The sequence below is a fragment of the Toxorhynchites rutilus genome, chromosome 3, assembly GCF_029784135.1.
Source record: "Toxorhynchites rutilus septentrionalis strain SRP chromosome 3, ASM2978413v1, whole genome shotgun sequence".
In the NCBI taxonomy this organism is placed as follows: domain Eukaryota; kingdom Metazoa; phylum Arthropoda; class Insecta; order Diptera; family Culicidae; genus Toxorhynchites; species Toxorhynchites rutilus.
Genome location: NC_073746.1, coordinates 88424938 through 88439541, shown reverse-complemented (window position 1 = coordinate 88439541; position 14604 = coordinate 88424938). Strand labels below are relative to the sequence as shown.

At 37.8% G+C, this 14604-nt stretch overlaps 1 protein-coding gene across 2 annotated transcripts in view; it reads left to right on the top strand.

The window, feature by feature from the left end:
- Positions 1-14604, top strand: part of LOC129774818 (protein O-mannosyl-transferase TMTC2) — a 786337-nt gene that overhangs the window by 517236 nt on the left and 254497 nt on the right. For both annotated transcript variants that reach the window (XR_008742781.1, XM_055778813.1), the window contains exon 6: positions 5521-5635. Coding sequence is in view for 1 of the 2 variants with exons in the window: in XM_055778813.1 (XP_055634788.1) it covers positions 5521-5635 (115 nt within the window). In the remaining variant the exon portion in view is untranslated. The remainder of the gene's footprint in view (positions 1-5520; positions 5636-14604) is intronic.

Sequence of the window (14604 nt, the reverse complement as noted above, 5' to 3'; positions counted from 1 at the left end):
ATACACCCAAGATGATTATTATATTCCTCAATTACCAAGAGGTATAAGAACTAGAGATGAATCGGATATATGGTAACTATCCGGCCAAAAGTTGCTATCTGGCCGGATACCGGATATTAAAATAGTTCCAATAATTTCTCATTAACACAAGATGAATCTTTTTTTTTCAAAATTAGGTTAATATCAACTCATAACATTAATTCATTAACACTATAACTTTTATCATATTTTTTTAAACGATCGATTACGATTTGCTTCGTACTCCAGGATAGTTTCGGAGAATAGTCTTTCACTGTAAACACTCCTAAGTCTTCAGAATGCAACGCAGCGCTGATATGTAACAAGTTTTTTATACTCAGTTGAGTTCTCACTCCTTGTTGGCGCTCTGGCGAATGAACACGCTCCGAAACACATATCAAATGTTTTGTTGTCAATATCGTTTTTGCTCCGAATGTTTCGCCGTGTTTTACGCCGTATTTTGCGTCGTATTTCTATACCTGTTTTACATCGCACTTGAATCTAGTTTACTTTCTCTGTTGAGTTATTTTTCTCCACACAACCGCACACGGTTGGTATGGAGGCGCGCTGTTGTTTTTATGCTTTGCTTAGAACGAGCGAAGACAAAACGGGCGCTTGAATTTGATGCGTGTGTGTGTGTATAAAATGAAGCGCGCATCAAACACTTGAGAAGCGATGTAGGGGAGAACTGTACAAAACGCACCGGTGAGGTAAAATGGCCCAAGCCATCAATTGTGAAAAATCTTTAGATTAGTCATGTAAAATGATATATTACTTTACTCATTTCAGTTCGCAGTAATCTCTTCCATATGTTCACAGTACACAAACATACCCATCATAATAAAATAAGATACAAATTGAGAAAAACTAATGCATCTGTCTTTTCTGTAAATATTCATGGTTGCTTGGTAAGATTTTTCGGTTAGTCAATGTTTAAATATCAGGATATTTACACTCTACCTCCACAACGAATCATTGAACTTTATGATCACACTTAAAAATCACACCAACATGTCATATTTTACAAGAATTTTGCCAACAAATTTGAAAGCAATAATTGGGGCAGTATGCACAGGAAAAAATATTCGTTACATAGGTTATAACCCTTAGTTTTTCCTTTTCCTTTTCCTTTGTGAGAGATCGGATCCCTTCTTAAGAATAAGATGAAATGTAAATACATATTAGATATAAGATAGGTTTAAGAATTGAGTGTGATGAGTGTGATTGAGAGTGTGAGTGTGATCTAGGAGATATCCTCATATCCCCTCCTTTTCCTGAAGAAAATATGTCACCCTTCTAAACTCGAGTTGACCGAGTTGAGTTGAGTAATCGGTTTCCTATATTATTAACATTAGAATCAAGGAAAAATGTATATATACTAGTAACAATACAGTAAGGAGTTCGGCTCCTTTAAACCTATGTAACTGAGCCTGTAAAAATAAACGATTTAAATAAAAAAATAGGTTATAAAAACAAACGTTCGTTTTGACCAATGCCCTGGCATGTAACCATTTTTTTGTGGTTCGCACAGAAAATCATAAGCATAGAAATTACTCCAAGCCGCACTCACATTACGGAAAAAACAAAAGGAATTTGACAGCACGACTGAATTGACCACAATCACATTACGAGAAGAACAAAAGAAACTTGTACGCTTGAGCCCTTTCTATGCTGCCTACGCTCAATTTGTGTTGGTTGGGATAGGGATGTCAGCCCTTTGGTTCTGACTTTCTCTCTTCGCTTTGATGATAGTTGCATAGTGGGTGGGTGTAATTGATTGCATAATGTCATAAAATTGCAACAAGTTTATTGGTTTTACACTATTTAATTGAAATTTTATTCATGTAATGTATTTTCAATTAGCTGTATCTAGCATCGAATATGTTTTTTTTTATGAAATATAACAAATAGAAGTACTTTTATTAACTTATCGATAAAAAATCCTTGCGAATATGAGTATGTTATATCAAATTACATCAGGGATATAATTGGCAGTGATGGAAGAAGTATTCTAGATGTTAAACAGCATGAATCAATTACAAGAAGTGCGGTAAATGACTGATTTGCTTAAATGGTGCGTTTTGTACCACTCTCCCCTATCTGATTTCTGCACTGTGTTCTTTCGGCGCTCTCTTGTTTATGAAATTAAAAAAAACCCGTACCAAGAGAGAATACGTGTTTGTTATGAACGCGCGCTGATGAAAATTAAACTCAAGTACAGCGCAGCGTATGTTTTCTGAAGACTGACACTACTGCAAGGAGCTGAAAGATAAACTGTATTGCGATCGATTCGAAATGTTTTCGCATAACAGTCGATTTCGTTAGTAATGGATTTTTTTTAGTGGAAATGGACTACCATTTTCATTTGCCACTTCGTTGAAACTGTCTCAAAAGAAATCATGAGCTTCGCGTGTGAGGTTTAATTCAGTTTCGTCTCATTTGCTTCGTTTGATTTGATTTGTGTTGAATTAAGTCTCAGATTATCAAAACAGTTCCAATTTTTTAAATAACGAATGAAAATAATTGATTGATGTTGTGATGTTTATTTAAATTCATATTACTTACTCTTACTCGACTAGTATTAAAATTATTTCAATATATCCACAAAAATTTCATAATTGTAATAGAAAATAATTAACAGAAATATATATTCATATTACTTACTCTTACTCGACTAGTATTAAACTTATTTCAATATATCCACAAAAATTTCATAATTGTAATAGAAAATAATTAACAGAAAAAAAACTGTTCAATATTCAATGCAGAAAACTTGATACTCTTTTAGAGAATATTCATTCTATACGGAACATTTAACCATAGTTCCTTATTATTTTGTAAAAATACGTTTGTTAGTCCCTAAAATATGAACTTTTATGCGCTTCATGTACACATACAGTTTCTCCCAGTTTCCTATTTGCTTATCAAAATCCGAATATCCGGTTATCCGGTATCCGATATCCGGTCACTATCACACCGAGCGAATTTTCGTATTTTGTAAATCGATAGAATCTTAACGAATCGAGTTCTTACTCGAACGTAATGTATTGTTCATGTGTTGCATATTTCGAAATGTTGTCAAAATGTTTCCCAATTCAAAATATTAGGAATGCAACAGGCAAACCAAACAGCTCGAAAAATTATGACAACAGCTTTCATTGACTGTATCTATGATAACAACAAAATAGAGTTAACGAGCAAAATTCTGTTCAATTAGACTCCATAATAGGGCTCAATATTTAATTTTAGAAATTTTTAGTTTCTCATTCATCACTGTGTTCTATTCATGACTATATTTCTTGAAAGAAATTTGCACAATTGATTCACATTACTCATCATAGTTTTAAAATAAAAATAACAATACTTCATTAAACTCGCATTTGCAGTCTTCGAAGACGAAGTTCTCACCAAAAATCATTTTTTTCTTGATTTTCGAAACATTTTGCCGGATGTGTCCATTATTTTCAATTGATCATTCAACAAATGATGTGCCTGGAGAAATTGCAGAAATTGTTTCTAGTGACATTTTTTTGTCTTATTACAAATTATGGCCGAACAACTGGATGTGTTAATATAAAATAACTAACAATCTGACAAAAAAATAAAAAAAATATTTAAAACGGAAACTTTAATGAAGAAATATCTACTCTTACAACTAATATGTTCCATTGAGGTTAGCATAAACACCATAGAAATGACGGCAAAACATGGAGGGATATTTTATCCATTGCGTTTGTAGGTGACACTATCCTAGACCAGCTGGCGGGCGCCTAAGAATAACTACGCGGGCGACCGGTAGACCGCGGACTACCGTTTGGACATCCCTGGTATACGCTGTTATAGAGATTAATTTTTAAATGAATACATTATCAGTTGTACTTTGGTACAATATAAACAGATTTCGTGTTTTTTGAGAACCAAAAAACACAAACTTACAGCAGGCCATCCCTGTTAAAAGTTCATTCTATTCTTCTAAACAGACATAGACTTCAGTTCACAGAACAAATTGCCATTATCATAAGACCAGTTGTAATTGTCACTGATTTTCTTCATAAATTGTAATTCGAAATTACAATTATTGAAATTTGCATTCTAATCGTACAGCTGGTTTTCGAATAACGATGTTTTGTTTTTTTACCCCCTCGTAATCGCGCATACGGTCTTACAGACCGAGAATCAACGAGGAGGCTGAATTAAATGACTATTAAAACTAAACGAAGTTGAACAAAAAATATTTTCTGGAGTTTTTTCATTCAATTATATCTTTTCCTTTAAACAAATACCATAGTTTTGGTTAATATAGACAACATTCTTAAACACTTGCTCTACCTCTTCAGCCCTTATTTGTGAGGATTTTTTCTCCCACAATCTTGTTAATATCACGGTTGACTCTTAACGACTGCATACCCTTTTGTTGCGATTGTTACGAAATTAGGCAAAATCTTGACTCCATTTTACTTCCCCCCTCAACTCCTCGCGAAACGTGATTTGTAATCGTGTTGAAATGACTTCCGGCGAAATGCTCGTCACATCAAGGTTAGCTCTAACAAAAAAAAAAAAAAACGAACCCCCAAAAAGGTGATGCCGAGAAACGGAATTAAAACTGACGCCGGTCACGTAGCAGGTGGCTCACTGTGACACCTTGGCGGCCCAAATTAATGGGACTTCCGCGCCAGGTTTTCTCACTTTCATCCCGGGAATCGCAGAAGGGTAAAGGTGATAATCGTTTTTCGGCCATCGCCATTGAATTCGGGAGAAGAAGGAAGAAAAACGCAAAACTTTATCAAAGTTACACGTTAAACCACTTCCCCAATCCGGGCGAACTTTCGACAAAATATGCATAATTGATCTTCGAGGAAGGAACGGAAGATTCTTGTTTGTTTTTTTCTCGTCCTACCAGAATCACTTTTTTATTTCCCTGCCGGAAATTATGACGAAAGTTTCGACCCCCGACAGAAATCGTAAAAAGCAGATGACAAGGATTCACTTTAACTGACGGTTCCGATCGTAAGGAATATTAATGAGTGAGTTAATGCTAATGAGTGCTCTCGCGCGTCGGTCCCTGGCTATCATTTACATCGTCATCGTCACCAGCTTCGTCAAGAACACCCCCGAAGGAAACGATCCTTCAACGCTGGAAGTGAAAACTTTCTCTTGTCTTTCCTCGTTTCTAGCAGTAAATCTGTTTCTATGAAATAGAGAGCTTCGCTATGTAATACGCATCGCGCGTGTGTGCCGTTCCCAAAAGCGAGAACAAAACCTTCCTCGAATGCCGTTAAGTGTCCCGAAATGGTGGCGAGAAATGTTATGAGTGATAATTTTGCTAATTTTCGAGTTATAAACATCGCTCACTAATGTAGCTAAATGCTTGGAAAATTTGTGCCATCCCGAGCGCGGTGTCCGATGTGGCAACAGATGCTAATTTGATGCGATGAATAATCTCACTAATTATGATACCTCACTCAATGTGTTTTCCGCCTTTTCTCTCTCTTTATTCCACAGCACTTGGAAACTTAGGAAGTGTCCTTAGCGCGCAGGGCCGCCATCAGGAGGCGAAGGAGGCTCTGAAAGCGGCACTTAGCTACCGCCCCAACATGGCGGATGTACATTACAATCTGTGAGTATTACTTTTTTTTTATGAATACAACTCTACAGTTCAAATTAAATGATACCTAGAACGAGTGAATCTGTAGAATCCCCAACCGGCAAGATTGATATGCTGTATCCGAAAACACCGAACGGTTACCCAGCCATCCGGAAGGAAAAACAAAGCGCAATTTCCGGTTTCAAAGAAATTCCTTGGAAGTGGGCCGCATTTAAAGCATAAGGGTCCCACTTTTTCACGTTCTTTTCCCTTTTGCAGACTTTATTTACATGATTGATTCGGTTGACTCTGGGGGTGAAACGAGGTGATTTTCTTTTTAACTCCTCTCAATGTGTGGGATTCTCTTGAAATAAAGCTCTGCCTGAATCAGTTATTTTACCTCATTCCGCGTACAATGTTTAAATTGATATATTGTATCCACCACTAATGGTCGACCAACAAAGTGGTTCGATTCTGGGAAAAATAATTTAGACCGAGAAAACAGACCAACCAATGGAATGGAAACGAATGGGCACGATTCGCCGCCCCCGAATGGAATTGGACCGAGCTGATAATCCGCAGGCCTCGAGTCGAACCGAGATGGGAGCTTTTGATCTTGGTAATGGATGTTTGCCCGAGGTATAATTCAATCAGACAGTCGGCTCGCCGGCAAATAAACACCCTCGGAGAGTTCAACGAGCAAAACTTCACTCATGAGGCTGTTATGCGAGACCAGAGTCAACCAACCCCTTGAGGAATTCAAGCGCGCACTTGAGAATAACTAACTGCGGCATTTCGTTTGCCCTGGCCCGGAACCGGGGCGGGCGAACCCTTCGCTAAGCACATCAACCACTATCGATCCGACAAATTGGATGATTATTTGTTCAATCTTCATTAAGTTCGCATTAACAGCGCTCGCGCGCTCTCGTCCAGATTCCAGAAAAGGTGTTTGCGCTCTCGACCTATGTAAGCAGCTATCGATTTCATCGGGATCTTCCACCGTTTCGTTTTGCGAGGTACATTGAAACGGGAGCGAAACCTGTTCCACCACCTCTGGGGAGAAACGATGACAGCAATCTCGTGCGCCCTGTGTAACCTCATCGATATTCAAAACTTCCTCCTTGAGATGAAACTTTTCCCATTTCTCGTCGCTGGTTAAATATTTACTTTCGCCTCCGGAGCACGAGAACTTATTAGCAGCAAAGCCATAGTAGACAAAACCATCCGAAACCCCGCCAACCACCCTCCCCCGCACCAAACTCATCCTCTAGACAAGCGGGGAGCATCTTCTATGATCGATTTAAATTTAATTCGGGGGAAACAAGTCGAGTGTGAGACATTTAACGGCAAATCAGTCGACGGCAGGAGATTTAATCCTTTTGCTGTAGTGCTTCGCACTTGTGCGGCCTGGCGGCAGCTGAATCAAACATAAAGTTTTCTCGGATTGTGGCACACTGGCAAACTTTTGGACTTCTCCCGGGGTGCAGAAATCTATGCCGGATCATAAAGTTTGGGAAATTAATTGATGTTACTCGGGCTGGGATGAATGTACAATCGGATCACTGTCGGGGAGTATTTTCCCCCGTCTAATCTCGACATTTCAGCAAACGATTTCAAGTCGTTAGAAGTGCTTGCCCCGGGATCGGGTTGAGCTCTGATTCGAATGGGAAATAATTGTGATACCTCACTTAGAATTTTCTGCTACTTTTTGATAATGCTTTTTAAAAGGGATAGAATAGAATTTGACTCATTTCTTTAAGGTGTTCAATAGCAATAGGGTGCGAGATTCGTTTGGAAAGTTCGTGCAAAGCCAGAGAGATCTGAACCCCAAATGAGCTATTCGGGGTGATTCCGACCAAACTGCGCCACGTTGAAATGCGTATTTCGTTCCACGTAGAGAATACTGCTCGTTTGAGTTCTTCAAATCATTCGTGCTGTTTGTAAGCTGCATCTACTATTCGTACGATTACTCTTCATAAGTCGGTAATAGAGTTTCGATCTGGTTAACAAAGTGACCAGTCCAGAAGCTAATGAATAGGGACATGAAACCATACTTTCGGCTCATTTAAACTTAAGTAACTGAGCCCGTAAAAATAAACGAATTAATAAAAAAAATGAACCATACCATGACCATCCACATTTTACGAAATGGCAAACAACGTCTCAATTTAGATTCTAGTGTATTGGTATTGGTAACTACCATACAAAATGATTTCCGCATGTGTGTATGTGCAAGCGCTGAGCGTAAACAAATGTTTTTGTTTTTCCAAGTGTCAAGTTTGTATAACACCAGTTACAATTTTCCGTTGTTTCAGTTGTTTCTATCAATAAATCTGGAAATTACCGAAGGGAAAAGAGCTCACGGAGAGAGAAAAAGGACAAATCGACGCATTTCACCAAAAAAATGTTGGTATCAGAGGAAAAGGCGGGTCGGATTGGACGATCCCATCCAGGTAACGGTAACAATTAGAGAGTTGCACGTAGATCGAAGCTCTTTGACCGGGATAAGCGGGAAATAGCTAGAACTGCTTCAAATACTTCAAAATCGCTTATGCAAATAAAGCAATCTTTGAATTTAAATATTTCTCGGGAGACAATTTGTCAAGATTTGGTAAAAAGTCCGTATATAAGGTTGAAAAGGTTTAAGCTCCTAATATTAATTCATCTCACATCGAAAGACGTCTGAGTTTTGCCATATCTCACATGAACCCACAGTGGGACATGGTATGTTATGACGATGAATGTTTTCAAAAGAACACATTTTGTAAGGCTGCTTTTTTACTTTAAACTTTGCTAGGTTATCTTCATTGACGAACGAAAGTTCAATTTGGGTGGTCCTGATGATTTCAATGAGTACTGGCGTGATTTATGGCAGGAGGAACAGTACAGTGCAGTACAGTAGGAACACCAGGACTTTGGTGGAGGCTCGTGCATGGCTTGGGGGACTCTATGCAACCGGAAAAAGATAGGCTCCGGTTCCGGTTCCTTCAAAATGAATAGCAAGAATTACATACATGTTCTGGAATCATCTCTCTTACCATTTTTGTATAGACATCGTTGCAATTCACATTTTCAGCCAGCAAGGAAACTAACCAATGGGTTAAGGTTTAAACATCTTGACTTACTGGACTAGCCGGCTCGCTTTCCAGACTTGAATCCTGTTGGAAAACTTTGGGGGATCCTAGTATGCAGGATCTACGCTAAGGGAAAGCAGAACACCACGGTTGTTGAACTCAAGGCCACAATTTCGGAGACATGGGAAAATATCGAGTATTACAACACAATTTTCGTGGTTATTAACTGAAATGTCAAGATCACCAATAATTGACATGTAAATCTGCCAATTGTTTGAAGATTTTCATTGATAGTACTTATGAATTTTTAAATTGGCTTATAGAAACTGGACAGCTGAAATTATCATATTGAGGCCCTATAAATATACAAACGACTCTTTTGAACGAAATTGACGTTAAATATACTTTATTCTAAGCGTTCAACAATATATGAAAATAACTTGTTGAAATTTTATCTGTTTATGTTACTACGAAATATAGTCAAGGTGGTCTTATAGAAGTTGGACAGATTGTAGTGTCTAGCAGCAGTATAAATTTTCTAATATTCAGGAACATTATTTTCAATTATATTGAAAAATCTATTTGGCTATTACAAAGCACCATCTTTCAATAGATACGTGTCAAGATTTGACAGCAATCGGTCGATTGGTTCGTGAGTTACAGCATTGAGAGTGAAGCAACTTTTTTTTTATTTTGAGAAAAATTAAAAAATCCGAATTTCGTGTGTAATTGCATGAATTGGGCTTCGAATTGTTTCCGCATCCACCGTATTCTCCAGATCTGACCCCAGCGACTATTTTCTGTTCGCAGACCTGAAGGGAATGCTCTTTGGCAAGAAATTTAAGACCGATGATGAAGTGATTACCGAAACTGAGGCCTATTTTGGAAAAACCGAAAAAGTACTATAAAAATGGTATCAAGTTGCAAGATCGCTATAATCGCTGTATCGCCGTCGAAGGCAATTATGTTGAATAATAAAATTGAATTTTGCAAAAAAATAGTTTTGCTGTGTTACCTTACTAACTTTTCTGTCGAACTGCTATTGTAATTTCAAAAATTTTCAAAAATTTATATCTCCATTTTGGTAAAAAAAATCTTTTGCTGTTTTTCGTTTGTTCCATTCAGTTGTGAGTTACAGGGTGTTAACAATGGAGGTGAACAAAGAGAAAATTCGGTACATTTTAATTTTTTTCTTTTATAAATGCAAAAATACAAGACAGGCCGCTGAAATTGTGAATGGTGTATATTGTGCCGATACTGCAACTGTAAAATAAGTGCAATTTACTTATTTTGAATTTTTTTTTTAATTTTTTTCATGTCTCGTCTAGGTTTCATCCTGCGCAGAGTAAGGAACATGAACAAAACATTAAGCAACAAGACAGAAACAGAACACATAAAACCTACCAATGTCGGATAAATTGCGGATCTGCAATACTCTTTCGGTCAGTTGGGGAGAAGAAGGAATTCGTTGCGTCTTAGCGTCGATGCTAATAGGAACAAGAATTTGCCGTCGAATCGTTTTTAATATTTTTTTCCTTCATAGCTAAATTTTTTTGGGGAAATGGGTAATAACAAAAACAAAAGAACACTCTAACAATTCCATCTAACTAGTTTGCAAAAGTTTGAGCATTGTGCGCGTTGACAGCCACAGACCATTTGAACGTGGATAAAATAGAACAAATTTTCGAATAAGATGAACTCCATTATAAGGGATTGCAAATTGAAAATGGAATGAAGCTAGGATAACCCAACCGAATTGCTCGTAAAAACTTTTTTTTCCAATTGCGACAATTATGATCACAGTTCCAACGGACATGTAATACCCCGATCATGAAGAGCCTGACATGTTGGCTCCAATTAGTCTTGGGTTGCTCAGCTGTCCGGACTCGCAAGCGGATGAAAATTCTTACGGGACAGTTTGGAACATTGGAATGGAACAGTTTGGAATGATCGGATAGTTAATATTTTATAAGAAATTTACCGTTCTTTCAGAGTGTCGCAGTCCCATTTTTCCCGTGTAGCTGCAAACGGGAGAACGAATTTTAAAAAAATTGAGGTTGTCTCCAGTACACGACCGTATTGTTGTCGTAGGACCCCGATTTTTTTTCAAATCACTAGTTTATCACTTTGGATATTATTTTAGAATGATCTTTAGTGAAATTTTTCGGTGACCCTAAAAAGACCGATGGTGTATGGGGTTTCGTAGAATCATCAAAAATGGTTGATGCATAAAAATTCATTCTTATTTTCGCGAGAACACAAGCTGATTATATGTCGTAATTTTTTCCTGATGTTAATGTGAGCCCTTCACTATATATACAACGCGATTTTTTTTATATTGCGGCCATAACAGATAGTGTACCAGCCCTTTTCTCATTTGACATACTCGGTCACAGTTCACTATATACTATATAAACAACAATGTGTGCGTGTGATGAAAAAAAAAAGTTCATCGGGTTCGGGGAATTATGGAGACTTCAAACTTCTTCGGTTTATTCGCCACAACCCTTGAAAAATGCCAATTCGGAAAACTAATCTAAAACTCTCATCTTGAGAAAGACCATTCGGCCTGCGCCGACCAGTTTTCTTCGAACTGGTTCTTTTTTTTTAATCACGCTCCTTAGAATGGCTCTGTTGCTACCATTCGAAAGATGAAAAAGTTGACACTAGAGCAAGGACACTATTATGGTCCCTTCGTGAATCAACAGTTTGTTATAGTTGTTGGCTAATGATCGTAGAATTCTTAATTACGAAAAGTAGTTTCTGTTACCTGCGCTTCAAATATTAAAGAGTCAACTTCTACGCCGTTAGATGTTATTATTAGCAAAGAGCAGTATATTTCCATGAGATTCAAATCGATTGCTTGTGATATTTGGCAGAAAAAATGCCATTTCCTGGTCATGAGAGTGAAATGCGCAAAAAATGAGCTATTTTGAAGCTTAAAAATGGTTTGTATGTATGCGTGCAGACATCTCTTTCTGTTCTCTTTTCTCTTTTCATTTGGGATTGTGCAAAAAAAATTCCATACGACGTCAATGGGGATCGAACCAAGGACGGCTGGAATGCGAAGTTATTTTACACGACCACGCTATCCATATAGCTGACAGCGTTATTATAAAGGAGCGTGATAATATTACACCTCATCATAAAATGAAGTTGGAAGGTGTTTTCTAAGCCGATAAAGAAGAACATGAACGAGAATATATCTTTCTCTGTCTGGGCCGTGTATTTGGCAACTTATACGAAAAGCTTTCATTTAAATGTGTCTCCTGTTTCGCTCCCTCATATTGGCTCTAGCATATATCATACAAATGATATACATGTATTGGGGAGTAGGACATTTTATGTTATCTTTCAGCTCATTTAATGTAATAAATCGGGATTCCAGAAAATGTGCCAAAAATTATCTTTGGGTGTACTTATACCACTTTTCGATCGTTTGTTCACAAGAGAAGCTAATTCGGTAATTTCGGTGAATTATTTCCTGTTTTATGTTTTGTTTACAGCATCCGAATAGCCGGACATGTCGTTTAACTACTACCATCAGATTATGTACACCGTACTCATTCGTCAACTTGGTACGTTCGGTTGCAGGGTGTTCAGGGGTTTGAAAATCTCTGCAAGTTAGACTCGACCAAATTTTGATCCTAACATTTCTTGTATGAGATTCAAAGTTTTCTGTTTATCTTCGATTATTGATACAGTGAACTCTCCCTAACTTGATGTTTTGTAACTCGATTTTTTCCCTAACTCGATGGATTTCATGACACCTTTGATTTATTTTACAAGTATTCTTCTCTCCATAACCCGATGGTACCTTGAATATCGAGTTAGAGAGAGTTGACTGTATTTCAAGAAATAATGATTGCAAAGAACCTCATTGCACCCGTGTTGCACCCATCATCCAAACAACTAGGCAAGACCCACTGCAAGTAGAGTCTGCCTAAATGGCCCCCTTCCAGTGGGCACAGCGCTCTCAACACGAACCGAACAGCGCCTGTAATTTATTGTTTTAGAATGTGTTTATTTAATTTTCTCGCATTAATTTTTAATTTTCATTCTGTAAGTGCAGCTCTGGAGGAGAGCGTCCGCCGAGTGGCGTAGCGTGAGAATCCCAGTATTGCGCCGGTAGGATCCGTTGTTGTTTGCTCGCCACTATCTCATGCATACGCAGGGGGCAAACAGGGGCAATTCTGAATGGCAATATCCGCGTGCACAAAGCCATTGCCAGCCAGGCCATGTGTGCAAGCCGGGCCATTGCACATTCTGCAGCTTGGCGTATGTCCGAGTGGTGGTACCGGTAGACGATCCTGCCGCCACGTACGACGGCGGGTTCCATGGTGGAATACAACTGCTGCCTGCTCACATGGTGTATGGTACCGAAAATGACTCGGTATCGCACAGCAAATGCGCCATTATCATCAAAAGTTGGACTTCCAACAGTGGAAACGGACAGTGCAGGGAGGGCATTCGGAGCGGTAAAAAATAATACATCAAGCGGTCCGGCGAAAGTGTGATAGCAACAAATGTTGCACTTAAATTTCCGCTTTTAATTTATTTATTTGCGAAAATATTTGGAATGAGCCTCGTTTTCTCGCCCATCACGTTTCACTGGTGTCCGGATGGGTTGGAAAGTTGAGAGCGCTGGAGGGTCGTTTGCGCTGATATTTGCCTACACTGAAAATAAGGTTCAGAGAATTGAAGTAATAATTCAGTGGATTGGAATAATTTTTAATTTTTAATGTCTCGAGGGGTTCTCTTCAATATCTCTCAATCGTTGAATCGTTGGATAGTGTTTGTTATGTAGTTACATAATAAGTGTTGCAGCTCGTGGTTACAAAGACAACACACATAATTTTCAGCTCTGTCTGCTTTCAGGTAATATTTTGAGCTGCATTGTTTTTTCCCTTAAACAATTTTTTTTAATTACTAATTTTCTCTTCCGATGCCTTGTCAATATTATCCTTGCTTGGAACATTGCCTGTAGTGAGTAATAGTAACTATAACAACAGGTGATGTAAAATCGGTCCCATATGAGTGAGTGTTAAATTCTACTCAATTCAAAAGAATGTAGAATGGGCATATAAACTTGAGATCGCAACTAGCTAAGATATATTGTTATATTGCGCTGATATTTGAAGATTTCAATCTCAAAATCAGCAATTATTTAAGCTTTTTCATTGGAAGATTTAGTTAGCATTCAATTTACCAGACACTTTATATTCGTTTTCATTTCAAGTATATTTTTGAGGTCGTTAACAATTTCGATGTTAAAAGGTACCCAAAAATGTAAATGTAATCAATCAACTCTCATCATAGAAGTAGAGATATAAAAGTGATTTTCTAGATAAAAAAAAAGATAACCATTCATTGACCATACCATAATTGAATTTAACTCATGGCTCTAGTGCAGAGGTACTCGTGTTTTTTTTTCAGATGGGCCACAAACACTTTATGGTGTCGCGGGCCGCAAAAAGAAAATAAATAAGAAAGGGTGGTCCAAAACACAACTGCATTGTTAACATAGGACTGCGAAATTATTTCGCTTCACATTCGGCTTGACATTAGCTACACATTGACGCCACTTTTGACCCGGAAACAATGCTCGAATTGACAAAGATAAATTGATTAATCGAAAAAAGTCACCAATAAATCATTCATGATAACGACCAGAGTGCTCATGAAACAAGGGTTTCCAAATGTTTTGTTTGTTTTGTTTAGTTTTCCAAATTGGCCTTTTTTGAGGCTAAAGGTAAATGAACTGAGAATGAATGAAACTGAGAGAACTGGGAAAGATTGAAAATGAGAGTTTTCTCTTCGATAACGCATAAGATGAACAAACCGTATGTGTGATTCAATCATACACAATCAATATCCACATATCGCTATGAAAACCAACGCATTACGTTGTATTTGATATTTCTCTTC